Source organism: Ostrea edulis, chromosome 2, assembly GCF_947568905.1.
Source record: "Ostrea edulis chromosome 2, xbOstEdul1.1, whole genome shotgun sequence".
In the NCBI taxonomy this organism is placed as follows: domain Eukaryota; kingdom Metazoa; phylum Mollusca; class Bivalvia; order Ostreida; family Ostreidae; genus Ostrea; species Ostrea edulis.
In genome coordinates this window covers 91,694,966-91,709,418 of record NC_079165.1, presented here as the reverse complement: position 1 = coordinate 91,709,418, position 14,453 = coordinate 91,694,966, and the positions used below count along the sequence as shown (strand labels likewise).

Below are 14,453 nucleotides of genomic sequence, written 5' to 3'. Positions count from 1 at the left end.
TTTAGCTGGGCCCTGATACTATACGGCTACACAGAGTGTTTGAGCATTGCAACAAGCTATCAAATAGAATGTGCAGCATAAAATATCATTTCTAAAATGAATTTCTTACCCCAATTCATAAAATGAAGTCCGTAATAGCTCCAAGTGACTGAATTTTTTTAAACCGTCTGTACTTTCACAATCCCAGCCATTAAGGTAGTTATGACTAATTACCCAAAAGAGATGGAAGGATCCATAACGATTTAGAAACTCAAAGCTAATATTTATCAATATTGATTCATTATAGTACATAAATTATGCTAATAACAAGTCTTTATAAATATGTCAATGTCTTATTATGTCTATTTTTATCTAAATCACATTATCACAGGTGTTTGACGATTTTTAATAATGATGTCAATGTGGGTAGTTAGTGGCACCGATGAAAATGACTGTGATAAGTGAAAGTACAGACGGTTTAAAAACAGCTTAAAGTCAACCAAAAAATAATAGGCATTTTTCCGAGTTCATTTCTGCATATCTTGGGAAGTATACGGAATTTCGGGATGAACTTTGGTAGTAATGTAGATTGATTATGTATGAATAAATTAAAATGCAATGTAGAATTTTATATCAATTAATTTATTGTTTTTACATCGGCTAACTTGGGTACCCTATATTTTGAATTCCATATACCTTTACTCTTTATATCGTAAATTCGACCACCAAGCGATGTCATTGCCTGTGGTCACATCAATATGCAAGCTTCTTAAGTAGCACAGATTCAGTGTTGAATTTAAGAGAGGGCCCAGCCGGCGCCCCCCTAAAATTTTCAAATTTAAGGTAAATCGTGGTATCTTTAGATAAATGTACTAAACAATAAAAGAAGCAATAATTTCTTCCACTCCCGGATAAATATATGACAAAATCTTTTGATTTCTTGAATTACTTTATTGGGAATACTTAGTTTTTTTTTAAAAACCTTACAATTTGCGTCATTTTACTAATTTCACCTTATTAGAAAAGATAGAAAATTGTACAAATGACTAAAATAGGAGACATATTTCAAGCACTATCAAATCTGTAAAATCCAGGAGCTTCTCCCCCTGGGCCTCCACCTCAAGGCGGCCCCCAGACCCCCTGCCTCATAAAATGGCGCTTCTCGTAACCGCAATTCCTGGATCCGCCCCTGAGATTCAAGTTTCTTCAAATCATGGCCCCCTAGGATAGGAGTGGGCCACAATAGGGCCTTATATCAATATGTAAGCACCATCAGGTACAGCAGACTCAATTCTTCAGCTTATCAGAGCTGAAAGCTCAAGTGAGCTTTTCTGATGAAACCTTTCTGACACAATGTACATTCTAAATTATTCAAAGCATGCCCCACCCAGGATAGGGTACGACCAGAATAAGGGGTTATATGGGAATATGTAGGGAAAGAGCTTTAAACATATTCCCCAAAACAACAGTGTCGCATCATGATTAGTCATTTATGTAGCAATATTCCATTATCACCTGCATATGGTGTTTATATATCTCAACTGATTCGATATGCAAGAGCTTGTTCTGGGTATAGTCAGTTTTTAAATCGAGGTAAGCTACTGACAAACAAGTTGATGGTACAGGGATTTCAACAGTCTCGATTGAAGTCAGCATTTTGCAAATTATATGGTCGTTATAACGATCTAGTTCGTCAATACAACCTCGCATTGGGTCAAATGCTGTCTGACGTGTTTCATACCGATTGTTAAGCAGTTCTTGGCACACTGATTTTGACTGCGGATAACTCCGTTTACCTGATCAGGATATGGGGCTCACGGAGGGTGTGACCGGTCAATAGGGGATGCTTACTCCTCCTAGGCACCTGGTCCCACCTCTGGTGTGTCCAGGGGTCCGTGTTTGCCCAACTATCTATTTTGCATTGCTTGTAGGAGTTATGAGATTGATTACTGTTCGTTATCTTCACCTTGCATTAACATGTAAGAATTCTCAGGTAGTGCTGATTCGAATTTTTATTAAGTAATGTTTGTTGAGAGTAGGGACGAAAATTAGATTGACGTTTCTGTGGTATGTTTGGATGATAGGTTGTGTTCATTTTTCCAATAGTGGATGCGTGAATGATTTTTATGACAATACCTGCATGGGTGTTGGTATAGGCATGTGATTTTGCACACAAGAAGCCTTATAATTGTAACAATAGCATTAGAAAGTTTTCTCAGGTACATGTTGATGAATTCAGATATAGAATCTTACACATTTTAATCAAAATTGTATCTCGTATTCCTCAGTTACCAGTTGGGTTGCGACTAGCCCCAAGACGGATGATTTGTACATACATCATATATACGATTGTCCAGGTATAAGATAGTGGTTAACGCACTCACTTCTCACCATTGCGACCCGAATTCAATTCCCGTTATCGGCAGGGTTGTATGTTAGAAGATGTGGTGGTTGCCCGCTCGGAAAAGCGGGATCCCTCCGGGTGCTCCCATAAAATGACACCCTAGCGTCCGTGAATGTTGGTATATAGCTAGTATATGACTAATTTTCATTATTGTGAGGTACGACTTTTTCATTATCTGAATGTCGTTTGGATGTCTAGTCAAATAGATACTAAGGAAAATAAAAAAAAGTTATCAATTTAATCATCAATTCATGCATTTTTCTTTGCAATATTATAAATCTTGACACACTGATTTTGACTACGGATTACTCCATTTACCTGATCAAGATATAGGGCTCACGGCGGGTATGACCGGTCGACAGGTGATGCTTACTCCTCCTAGGCACCTGCTCCCACCTCTGGTATACCCAGGGGTCCGTGTTTGCCCAATTCACTATTTTGTATTCTATAAAGTTATGAGATCAATCACTGTTCGTTATCTTCCTCTTTCATCTGATCTACCAAGCCCCTATCTTTGTTCGTCATGAAAATATTAACAGCTGTGAAGGAGAAACTTCAAACTTACTTTGTGACTATATTTGCCAGAAGTGTTGTCAATCAAATGTGGATTCTAAAATATTCTAAAGAAATTTTAGTAAACTTGAAATTTGCAAAACTTTTCTCAGATCAACAACATCAAAACCTATGACTTTTCAACACTTTACACGACCATTCCTCACGATAAATTAAAGACTAGACTTTTTGACATAATAGAGAGTTGCTTCTTCAACAAAAATGGAAAACGGAAATATTCATATCTAGTGATTGGTCATCTAAAATTACTTTGTTAAACACCACTCTGATTCCACGCACAAGTACTCTGAAGTTGAAAAAAAAAATATGCTAGAGTTCCTCATTGACAATATATTCGTGGTCTTTTGGTAATCAGGTCTTCCTGGAATGTTGGAATTCCTATGGGCACGAATTGTGCTCCTTTGTTAGCTGACGCATTTCTATATTCATATAAAGCAGAATTTATTCAAAAACTTCTACATGAGAAGAAAAAATATCTTGCTGTGACCTTCAATTCGACATTTAGATATATCGACGACGTTTTGTCTAATCACAATAATAACTTTTATTCATATGTCGATTCTATATAAAAGACACCACAGAGTCATCCACTTCTGCTTCATACTTAGATATTTTATTGAAAGTAGACATTAATGGCAAACTAACAACTCAACTATATGACAAATGGGATGATTTAAGCTTTTCCATCGTCAACTTCCCATATTTATGTAGCAATATTCATTATCACCTGCTTATGTGGACTGGGTGCTTTTCCGCATGGGACTAATGTCTGCATCTTTTGATGTACTTGAGGTACATTTAGCGACCAGAATAGTACACTGCCTTTATATTCTAGGTGTTACAGGTACCGGTAGTCCTTCAGCCGAATTTCTGAGCTGTTTCATTCAATTTCTAGTTCTGTTGTTTGTGTGGAAGCAACTTCCTTTCATAAGCTGCTTCTTCAGGACTTCACCATCCATCGTTCGATTTTTTTTTCAGTCTCGTAAAATGTCATTTTTTGAACCGTTACAATACTTACAACATGTCTCCACACCTGCTTCATAAGGACGCTTATAAGATCTGTGAGCCGAAGTAGTCAGATTGCTCAAATTCAGTTTATTCCTTGCCTAGGTGAGGAAGTGTTTTTGTTTTGTATCATTCAAAAGCATTAAATCTTGTGGGAATCCGGGTTAGAATAGGTACGCAGTACCCCTTGCTTGTCGTGAGAGACACTAAATGGGGCGGTCCTTCGGATGAGACCTTAAAAAAACCATGGTCCCGTGTCACAGCAAGTGTTGCACGATAATGATCCCTACTTATTCAAAGATCGTAAGCGCCAAGCAAATTAGAAGCCCTTCATCGGCAATGGTCACGTTTCCATATGAGTGAAAAATTCTTGAGAGGGAAGTTAAACAATGAACAACCAACCAAATAAAAGCATTAATTTCTTGATTGAGAATTGTATTTTTGGTTTTGTAGAGCAGATTTGTAGATGCAACCTTTCCTCTTCATAAACCACCTGATATTGTCAATGAGGAACTCTCGTTAATATCAACTTCAGAGTACTTATGGGTAGAATCAGAATGTTTTAACAAAGTGATTTTTAGATGACTGATCACAAGATATGAATAGTTCCTATTCATTTTTACTGAAAATCAGCTATCTATGATGGCAAAAGAAATAGTCTTTTATCTATTGCAAGGAATGGTGGACTAAAATTTGAAGAAAAAAAATATGATTTCAAATTACTTGAACTTCTTTGGAATGTTTTAGAATCCAAATTACACCATTTCTCGCATATGTTGTGGCACACTAAGTATGAAGTTTCTACTTTATAACAATTGATAATTTCATGGGGAGCAACTATTGGGGCTTATTAGAACGTTTACCGGATCCTGCAATTTAAGGGGTTCTGTGACGTTGTAGAGTCAAAGTAATTCAAATTCACTTGTCCCATTGACTGGGATTTCCTATTTTGAAAAGAAGCGTTGAGTATTCATGAGTGGATTACCAAATGTGGAATGAGAGCAAAGTTCTTTTAACATTCAGTTGTGATAACAAGCCTCAGAAACAAAGACAATGTTGTTAAAAAATTTGTCTGCTAGAAATGAGATATTTGTCGAACATACATGCATCACTATCCGGTGACTTCGAAACGGATGCAGGTTCACACATATAAGGTTGAATCCCTAAACTCAATTGTATCTCCGATATTTCACCGTCACTATATCCACGACTGGTTCCGAATGACAAATGTTACAAAAATACTATCAATACCCTTTCCCATTGAGCTTGTTTGCTCAGGATTTTTGAAAAACTGCAATAGAAATTCATGATGATATAAAGTATGCACTTTATGATACATGTAAACTTTGATAAACAATTCAGATTACTTATACTAATGTACAAAAGGATTCTTATCTACTCCATCTTTGATTTATTACGTCAATATGTATTTCAGCAAATCATTCCTTGGTGATATTGGAAAAGTAATTAGCATATTTTTAACCCCAGCAATGTTTAAACATAAACGTTGTGATATTTCAAAACTAAGAACAAGGATTGTACGACTGATAATTGTTGATAGTTCTCGCAGATTTAACTCATACAGGATGGCAGCCATCAATATATCCTGTTCCAGTTTGGGTTCTCTAGATGCACCCTCCTTAGTGTTTCCTGATGGAAAAGGTACTGTTTCAAAACGCGATAATCTTTGTTTTATTTCAAAAATTTTAAAAGGTTGATATTAATTACCGATGTCTGATACTTTTGCTCGATTCATCTTTCTATTCATCATCGTTTCAATTGTAGTCGTCTTTCTACAGATCATTGTCAGATACTCTTTGTTGATATAATCGTCTGTCTGCTCATAATCGTTGGACACAGGTTGATTTCATCTTTTCACTCACCATCATCACTATACAGTTTCGACTGCAGTCGTCTTTCTACAAATAATCGTCGTATGTTCTTCGTTGTTGTCGTCTTTCTATATACTCACAATCGATTTTATCTTTCTACTTGTCATCTGTTGAAAAACCGTGAATTAGATACAATTTTAAACATTTTCATATTTTAAAAGATAAGAAGGTATGAAAACTTTGTTTAAAAAGATCATAAAAGACAAATGTTGATGTAAAACAAAGAGGCGGGAACAGCAGATTCGCACATCATCAAACAGTCGTCATGTTTTGTTTATTTCGGTAAGCCATATTATAATACATAACTTGATTTTAATTCTTCATATCTCTTTGAGGTTTATCGATGGCTTCAATGATATCAAAATAAAATGAAATGCCCATATCTTGTGACCAGTCATTCAAAAAATTACTTTGTTAAACACCACTTTAATCGGAAATTGATATCATAATGATGCTGGAGTTCCTCAATGACGATATATTCGTAGTCTTTGGTGATCAAGTCGTCTTTCAACAGTCTCTTGGAATTCCCATCCGCACGAATTGTGATCCGTTCTTAGCTGACCTGTTTTTATATTCTTACGAAACAGAATTTATTCCAACGCTTCTATATGAGAAAAAATATATTGCTGTGGCCTTCAACTCGACATTTAGATATATCGACGTTTTATCTATTAACAATGATCATTTCCATTCATATGTCGATTCGATATATCTCTGTGAACTCGAAATAAAAGACACCACAGAGGCTTCCACATCTGCTCCATACTTAATTCTTTTTATTGAACATAGACGTTAATCATTGCCAAACTAACAAGTCAACTTTATGACTTTATAACTTCACCTCCGTCGTCAGCTTTCCATATCTATGTAGCAATATTCTATTACCACCTGCATATGGTGTTTATATCTCTCAACTGATTCGATTTGCAAAATCTTGTTTTAAATCGAGACAGGCTACTGATAAATAATTTGATATTACAGGAGTTTCAAAAGTCACGTTTAAAGTAAGCATTTTGCAAATTTTATGGTCGTTATAACGATCTAATTCATCAATGAAAGGTGAAGATAACGAACAGTGATCAATCTCATAACTCCTGTAAAGGTGAAGATAACGAACAGTGATCAATCTCATAACTCCTATAAAGGTGAAGATAACGAACAGTGATCAATCTCATAACTCCTATAAAGGTGAAGATAACAAACAGTGATCAATCGCATAACTCCTATAAACGATACAAAATATTTGGGCAAACACGGACCCCTGGACACACCAGAGGTGGGATCAGATGCCTAGGAGGAGTAAGCATCCCCTGTCGACCGGTCACAACCACCGTGAGCCCTATATCCTGATCAGGTAAACGGAATTATCCGTAGTCAAAATCATTTTGTCAAGAACGGCCTCACAATCGGTATGAAACATGTCAGACAGCATTTGACCCAATGATAGGTTGTATTGCCTGTTACTAACATTAGCTAATTTACATTCAGGCTTTTGTCAAAATTCTTTGACATCAAACCGAGGCCTAGGAAAGCAGATCCAGCTGATAAAGATGGTGTCCCTTACGCTGATTCCCATCCTCGGATTGTGGACTTTCTGTGTGTACCAGATAACCGAAGAAGTTAAGATCAGACAGAACCACGAAAACGTGAGAACTACATTCAACTTTTCTTTCTATATTATCCACATGTGATTTTTATTATGTATAGCATATGGCTGTATATCTTTTCAGTCGATAGACTCGCTGGCGTTTAGCATCAATGTAGGAAAGCTTGTCCATCATCTGCAGAACGAAAGAGATTTAAGCATGCTTTACCTCAGTCTTATAGGTCCAGAAACTAAAGTTTTCCTGCTCCATGAATATACAATTACAGATGAATTTATAGACAGTTTGCAATATTGGCCTCAGAATCTGGATCGGTATAATAGAGAGGTATTTCGTTCGAAAAGTCAACTCTTAGCACACATTGGGCGTCACCGTCACGACATAGAGAGATCCACAATTGACCAAGAACACAAATTTTACTCCTCTATCATAGACACAATGGTTATTTGGGGTTACGAATCCATAAAGGAATCTAAATTTGCTGTTATATGGAAATCAGTAGTTGCCTTTCAGAAAATAACAATGGCTAAAGAAAACCTTGGAGTGGAGCGAGCTTTTGGTACCATGTTTTTTGCACAAGGTGGATTCGAAACTCACGAGCAGTACGAAGTTTACAACATGAATTGCTTTGGTTTCCAACAGAATTATGCTTCTGCAAGAATTTATTTTCCCAATGTCGATTACCTATATCTCTATACAATGGTAAGTGTTGGTATTAATGCGTCAGTTGCCATAGACAATTATCGCAAATATATCAAGGGGTTTGGTGAAGAAAAAAGGGACCCAATTAAAGCAGACATTATAATGGCTCGCTGGCACTACGACAATGTCACCAAGTTACTGGACGCGCTTCTTAATCTGCAGACGACACTTGGGAACATATGCATGTCACATTTGACTAGTCTCGCCGACAAATCCAGAACAGCTGTTATTATCAATTCCTCTCTTTTAGTGTTTGTTCTTCTCTCATGTACCTTCGTAATTTTCTATACCGAAAATCTGACCAGTAATATTCAGAAATTTGCTGTACTTCTGGTAGATAGAACTAAAGAGCTCAACTATGAGAAGAAAAAGACGGACTCTCTCCTTTATCAGATGATTCCAAAATCTGTGGCTAGAAAACTGAAGAGGAATGATAGCATTAAGGCAGAATATTTTGATATGGTAACAGTATTCTTCTCCGATGTCGAAGGTTTTGTCGCCGACATCATTCTCTCACTTTCGCCATTGCGTATAGTTGAGTTTCTGAACGTTCTCTATAATGCAATCGACAGTCTCGTGGATCAGAGAAACCTGTACAAAGTGGAGACCATCAACGACTCTTACATGGTTGTATCAGGTATTTCAACAATATTTTACACCCTCATACAAAATAGCAAGCTCCAATTTCATCTCAATATTACATTCATGTATGATTTCCATTTGTGGAATGATGTAACAGTGTTATAACTGTATATATGTAGGTTTGCCAAGGAGAAATAAAGGTCTTCATGCGTCAGAGATAGCCAACTTCGCACTTACGTTACAGGAGATGATGAAAATGAAAACATTCTATGAGTTTGGCCGACGTCATATACGACTTAGAATAGGGATCAATTCGGGTAATTGAATTACTTTCCTTTACTTTCAGACAAAGTTCGCATCTAAACGTACACATTTCTCAGACTCCTTATCTTCATGCTTTTTCTCCCTTTTTCACAGGTCCATGCATGGCTGGAATAGTTGGATCAGTACTACCTCGTTATTGCTTGTTTGGAGACACCGTTAACGTGGCGTCTAGGATGAAATCAACTGGTTTGCGTAAGTCCATGCATAATTCGCTGAATCATGGAATGACAATTCCGATTAATACAAGTTATAGACTCTGAACTCTAACATGCATCCGTTTTTCTTGACAGCAAACCAAATTCACATAACTCATTCCACGTATGCTTTGCTGAATGAAACTGAAAAATATACCATGATAAAGCGCGGAAATACCAATATCAAGGTTTGTTCTTACTGTCAAGCGGAAAATTCTGAAGTATTTTGGTTTCTAGAATTTTAATCATTATATGCATGTAAATAGATATCGCTTTTTTAGATCGATAAAGTTAAATTGTATTTAAAATCGAATACTATAGTAAACAAATACTATAGTATATTACTTGTCATGTCAAATTCTTTCTGACAGGGTAAAGGAAAAATGTGTACGTACTGGTTAAAAGATGTTATGCCATCACTCAACGGAAGTACACAATTAACAACTGCTATATCACCAATCTCTGATACGAGCTTAAACTTTGTTTACGAGATGTTTCAAAATCGCACCGCATTGAGCCAGTCATCAGAGGTTAACTCTGTCCTTCCAGCTCGGTCTTTGTCACATAACGCAAGTGTACCACAATTGCCAGAAAGTACTACCGGTATCCCCAACAAAACGCCCCCGCCAATCAGTGTAGAACCCCCTGACTTCAACGCCTTCAAACACGTTATGGGAAGGAGAAAGACTGATGTATGCATCGACGAACAGGAGAGTGGATGAAACTCAAGATTATCTGGCATATAAGCGTTTCATCTACATTAACTTTTACTGGAGAATCCACAATCCTGTTTTGATGTAATCTTATCTTTAAATGGTATACACAGCGTTTCATAAATGCCACGCGATATCACAAATGATAAATTGTAACATATTAATCTGCCTAAGTACAAAGTTCGTATGAAAATAGAATGATCTCACTTTGGTTTCGTTTAAAGGTGATGCTTGACTTGTTCGTATCAAAAGACATTATCATCTGTAGTATAAAGGCGTTGAGAATAATGAGGAATTTATCCGGCAGTATCAAAAGAAAAAAATGAAGCAGCTACATTTAAACGGCGATGAAACTATTTCGTGTATTTGTCAAAGCACGTGTAACTCAGTACAGCATCCCTCTTTCCCCGATTGTCTCCCTCTTTCCCCGATTGTATCCCTCTTTTCCTGATTGTCTCCCTCTTTCCCCGATTGTCTCCCTCTTTCCCCGATTGTCTCCCTCTTTCTCCGATTGTCAGTTGTGATGAGATTTCTATACATAATGCACGACAGAAGAACGGTTCAAATGGATTGCATTAGCGGGACCTGAGGACGGTTGATTCGGAAGGTAATGCTGTTTTGATACGGACACTTTCCTGTATAAACATCCGTGGAGGTAATTAACAGTACTCAGCAGTTTCCTTCAAGCTCAGACAAATAATTCAAACAAACAAATCTAGAACATGATAAAGCAAATATCGACGTCGATAGTACATGTAACAACAACAAAAATGCGCCCGCCAATTCCCCTCACACGGTCTGACTGGAAACGCTATCTGGATGACTGATTTAAATCCCACTCCTCAAGACCATAAACTGAGAATAGACTGAAGTCTAAATTTCAAATCCAGCTTACTTTTGAAATAATTTTCATAAAAAAATATTTTTTTTAGTGTATGTTTGAATTTGATTTTTTTTTTCATATATATAAACCTGTATTTTTTTAAACATCTGTGCTAAATAAATCTTGATATATAAGCAATCAAAATTTTGACTTAAGTCTATTCTCAGTTTATGATCTTGGGGCCTGGAAGACTTACAGGAATCCCATATGTTCTGAATGATCTACTACATGTATCTAATGAACCATGAAAACAAGTGAAGAAGGAAGGCTGTAAAAACATCACGGATTTGTTTTACGACAAAACGGATTCAAAGAGGAAAATGGACAATCACGGAGAGCTAAAGAAGACTACTTTTGTAAAATTATTTGAAACTAAACTCAATGTCAATGTAGTTTGATTTATAGTCATTTCCTTGTCGATCTATTAATATTCATTACAGTTTGTACAATTCATAAAACTGTTTTTGGCGTTCAACTGTGTCTTATCTGGCATGCTGCTATGACGTTGTTTTCAACAGATTTACGTCAAATGACTATATATATATCTCAACTGCTGTTGCGTGCAACACTCAATTGATGTTGCGTTACCTCGCTCTAACCACCATTCAAAACATGGGTTTAAGACGGAGGAGGACGCAATACGTTAAAATCAAATTAGCCAATGATAGTCCTTGTTTCAGATGCAAGTTTGGTTAAGAACATAAAGAGAAAGTAAACATGGTGTCTATTGACGAACAGACAAGTGGAAAACATCTAAAACTTCGTCTAATTGTTACCTTAAAAAATGAATTTCCGAAAATCTTTTGACGGTACCTGTCCACTTTGCTGCGTGTAGGAAGCAAATGAATGAAATGCCCCAAGCGCAACACAAATCTGTTATATGGTATGTCAAAAGCCACATACCAACTATTGTACAGTGAAGTTGTGGTGATAACACGAGTAGCACTGTCTTCCTTGGAAAAAAATTCCATTCTAATTTTCTTGGTGTTTTTTTTTTTTTTAAGGCGTTGAATGGTGGGACCTTTCATTGTAACAATTCCATGTGCAAGGTGATCATTTGTATGATTTGTTTACCGTATGGAATTCTTGAAAAGTAACCCACATGACTTTATATTTCTCCAGAATAGCATATGCACTTTTCTCAGTTTCACCTTTTTAAATCATTATTTTGGAACATAGCCAATTCAAAAAATGTGTTACTGTACGAGGTGCTTTCAAAGCAAAATCATAAGATGAACAAATGAAGCTGACCAATCTCATAAATAGTACACAGGTCTGTCGCAGCTTGTAATCGTCAGCTCATAAATGTTCATACAAAGCACACTAGCATTGACTTTTCTTATGAGGGTCGAAGTTGTTCCTGAAATTTGTGTCTTTAGGGGTACATGTATGTTCCTCAGTTCTTGAGAGAGAAAAGTCAAATCTGAATTGTTCATCCCTGCAACACAAATACATGTATATTGTTGTTTAAAATAGCTTTCAACTGAGGAGTCTGTGTATAATAGTGTATAACATTTACATGAGAAGTGTACAGTTATTGACGGGCAAGAACATATTAAATTTATGGCATTTAAATTAGTCATATTACGTGGAAAACCTTATGACGAAGGGTGGAATTCATACCCGTGAAGTGGACTTAGTTTGACGCGATAAAACAATGATAGGTGGTCATTATCACAATATCTTTTGATTATTATTCCCGATAATATTCAGTACACAACCATTCAAGTGATGCTACAATCAGGTGAAACATTTGCACACTTTGAATGCTTCCAAACACCATGCAGAACTTTTTCTTCCCACTTTAAAATCACATCCAACAATTGCATCCACCCAATTTTCACAACATTGATTATACTTTCTGTTGCCTTGTTAGTGATACCTGAAAAGGGATCATATAAAGTTCTGGGAATTCTTGAATTATCCACTTTTCTGCATGCTCTAAAATGTCTGTTTTTAAACATGTATTAAAATAATTCGCAACCGATTGTGACCATTTTAATAATTTTCCCACCTTGTCCTCCATCTTCACAAGTCAAGGGTTATTCATTCGTTACCTCGCACTAACCTTTGACATCACCATTCAAAACATGGGTTCGAGACGAAGGATGACGCAACACGCTAAAATCAAACCAGCAAATGATAAGATGCAAGTTTAGTTAAAAACAAAGTAACAAAGGTCATCTGTTGACGAAAAAATATTGAGGAGGAATGCTACTTATGTACACCAGAGAAATTTCATATCGATGAAAAGTGGGGGAATATGTACAGCAATATTTTAGAATTGAATAATTTCAATTATACTGTATTTACTCAAAAAATGCAGTTTTAGTTGAAATCAATCGGAATAAAATTTAAAACCCCTCCTGGACTCGAACCCGCGATCTACGGTTTAGCAGTATAGACATGCTAACCTACTGGGCTACTCAATTAGCAGCTAAAACTGAAAAGACTAGACTAACATTGCTGAAATTTAATTTTCATCCATGTGTAAAAAGGAAATCAGCCATTATGACGATGTAGAGTACCTCCTTAAGTGAAAAGCATCTAAAACTTCGTATAATTGTTTCTTCAAAGAGAAAATGAATTTCCGAAAATCTATCGACAGTATCAGTATCAGAAGAAAATATCAACTAGTAGAACAGGATATATAGGAAAATATTTGATGCCCACTCTAAGGAACCAACTTTTTTCCATCCCATCTCATTCCGGCAGGGATTTGAATTAGTTGTCATCTTAGATCTTGAAAATCGTTATAGATATTCTGAAAGGTATTGCCCCATAGATTATGGGATTTTTACCGAATAAAAATATAAAAAGTAATAGCAGAGATATTGGTACATGTACTTTTTGTTTTAGTTCGACTACATACTTTCCGGTCTTTAGTCAGCTGCTCCACCAACTGAGCTATCCAGGCAGATATCCACGGGTCGTACAGCCCTAACTAATACACAAACGCTACCCACCATAAATAAGTATACACACAAGCTATTTACACATTTTGGCATGAAATATATTCAATATAATGAAAAATATCTTAATTCACTGTATAACTTTCATTTTATCTCAATTGTAAAACAATAATTGCCATGCAATATATTTGGCATAGTCTGTCAAACATGCATTAGCTGTCATTTTGTCACCCAAAATCGGTATCATAATGAAAATTACCCCCATCTTATACATATTTCAGCAATGTCACCGTGTACAACCCCACATTTGGAGGTGCGGAATAGTGACCTTAGGGGGTACGGAATTCGAAGCGTGTTTTACTAGACAAGTTGACATATTTAGCTTGGTTACAGCTATAGAGATAAAACTAGTCTTATATTAACATACGACGGAAACACAGTGATGCCCCCGCTTACTCTTACTCGTTTCCCATTTCGCAGTTCGTGTCAGAAATAGGTGAACACTTAACAATATTCGGCAACCACACGTAAAGATGCAAATTTGATCGATATTTGGCGAAATTTTCAATTATACTGTCACTCCACATAATATACCTAATTCGCATGATTTCTGCACATAACACTGTACATAGCAGATACTTCCATGATTTCCGAAATTTCACGTCAAATAAATGGTGAAAACTGCA

At 36.3% G+C, this 14,453-nt stretch overlaps 1 protein-coding gene across 1 annotated transcript; it reads left to right on the top strand.

Moving 5' to 3' along the window:
• Positions 1–5,547: 5,547 nt before the first annotated feature.
• On the top strand, positions 5,548–10,972 carry LOC125679706 (uncharacterized). The gene is made up of 7 exons (XM_048919143.2): positions 5,548–5,623; positions 7,342–7,499; positions 7,584–8,796; positions 8,921–9,058; positions 9,159–9,257; positions 9,356–9,447; positions 9,631–10,972. Exons 1-7 carry the CDS (start codon positions 5,548–5,550, stop codon positions 9,979–9,981), a joined length of 2,127 nt encoding a protein of 708 aa, XP_048775100.2. The 3' UTR covers positions 9,982–10,972.
• The last annotated feature ends 3,481 nt before the right edge of the window (positions 10,973–14,453 follow it).

Bases quoted from the DNA above. Each gene is read 5' to 3' on its own strand.
- LOC125679706 (XM_048919143.2), top strand. From the start codon at position 5,548: ATGGCAGCCATCAATATATCCTGTTCCAGTTTGGGTTCTCTAGATGCA. The intron at 8,797-8,920 runs GTATTTCAACAA...GTATATATGTAG, and splicing joins CTCTTACATGGTTGTATCAG to GTTTGCCAAGGAGAAATAAA. The intron at 9,258-9,355 runs GTAAGTCCATGC...TTTTCTTGACAG, and splicing joins GATGAAATCAACTGGTTTGC to CAAACCAAATTCACATAACT.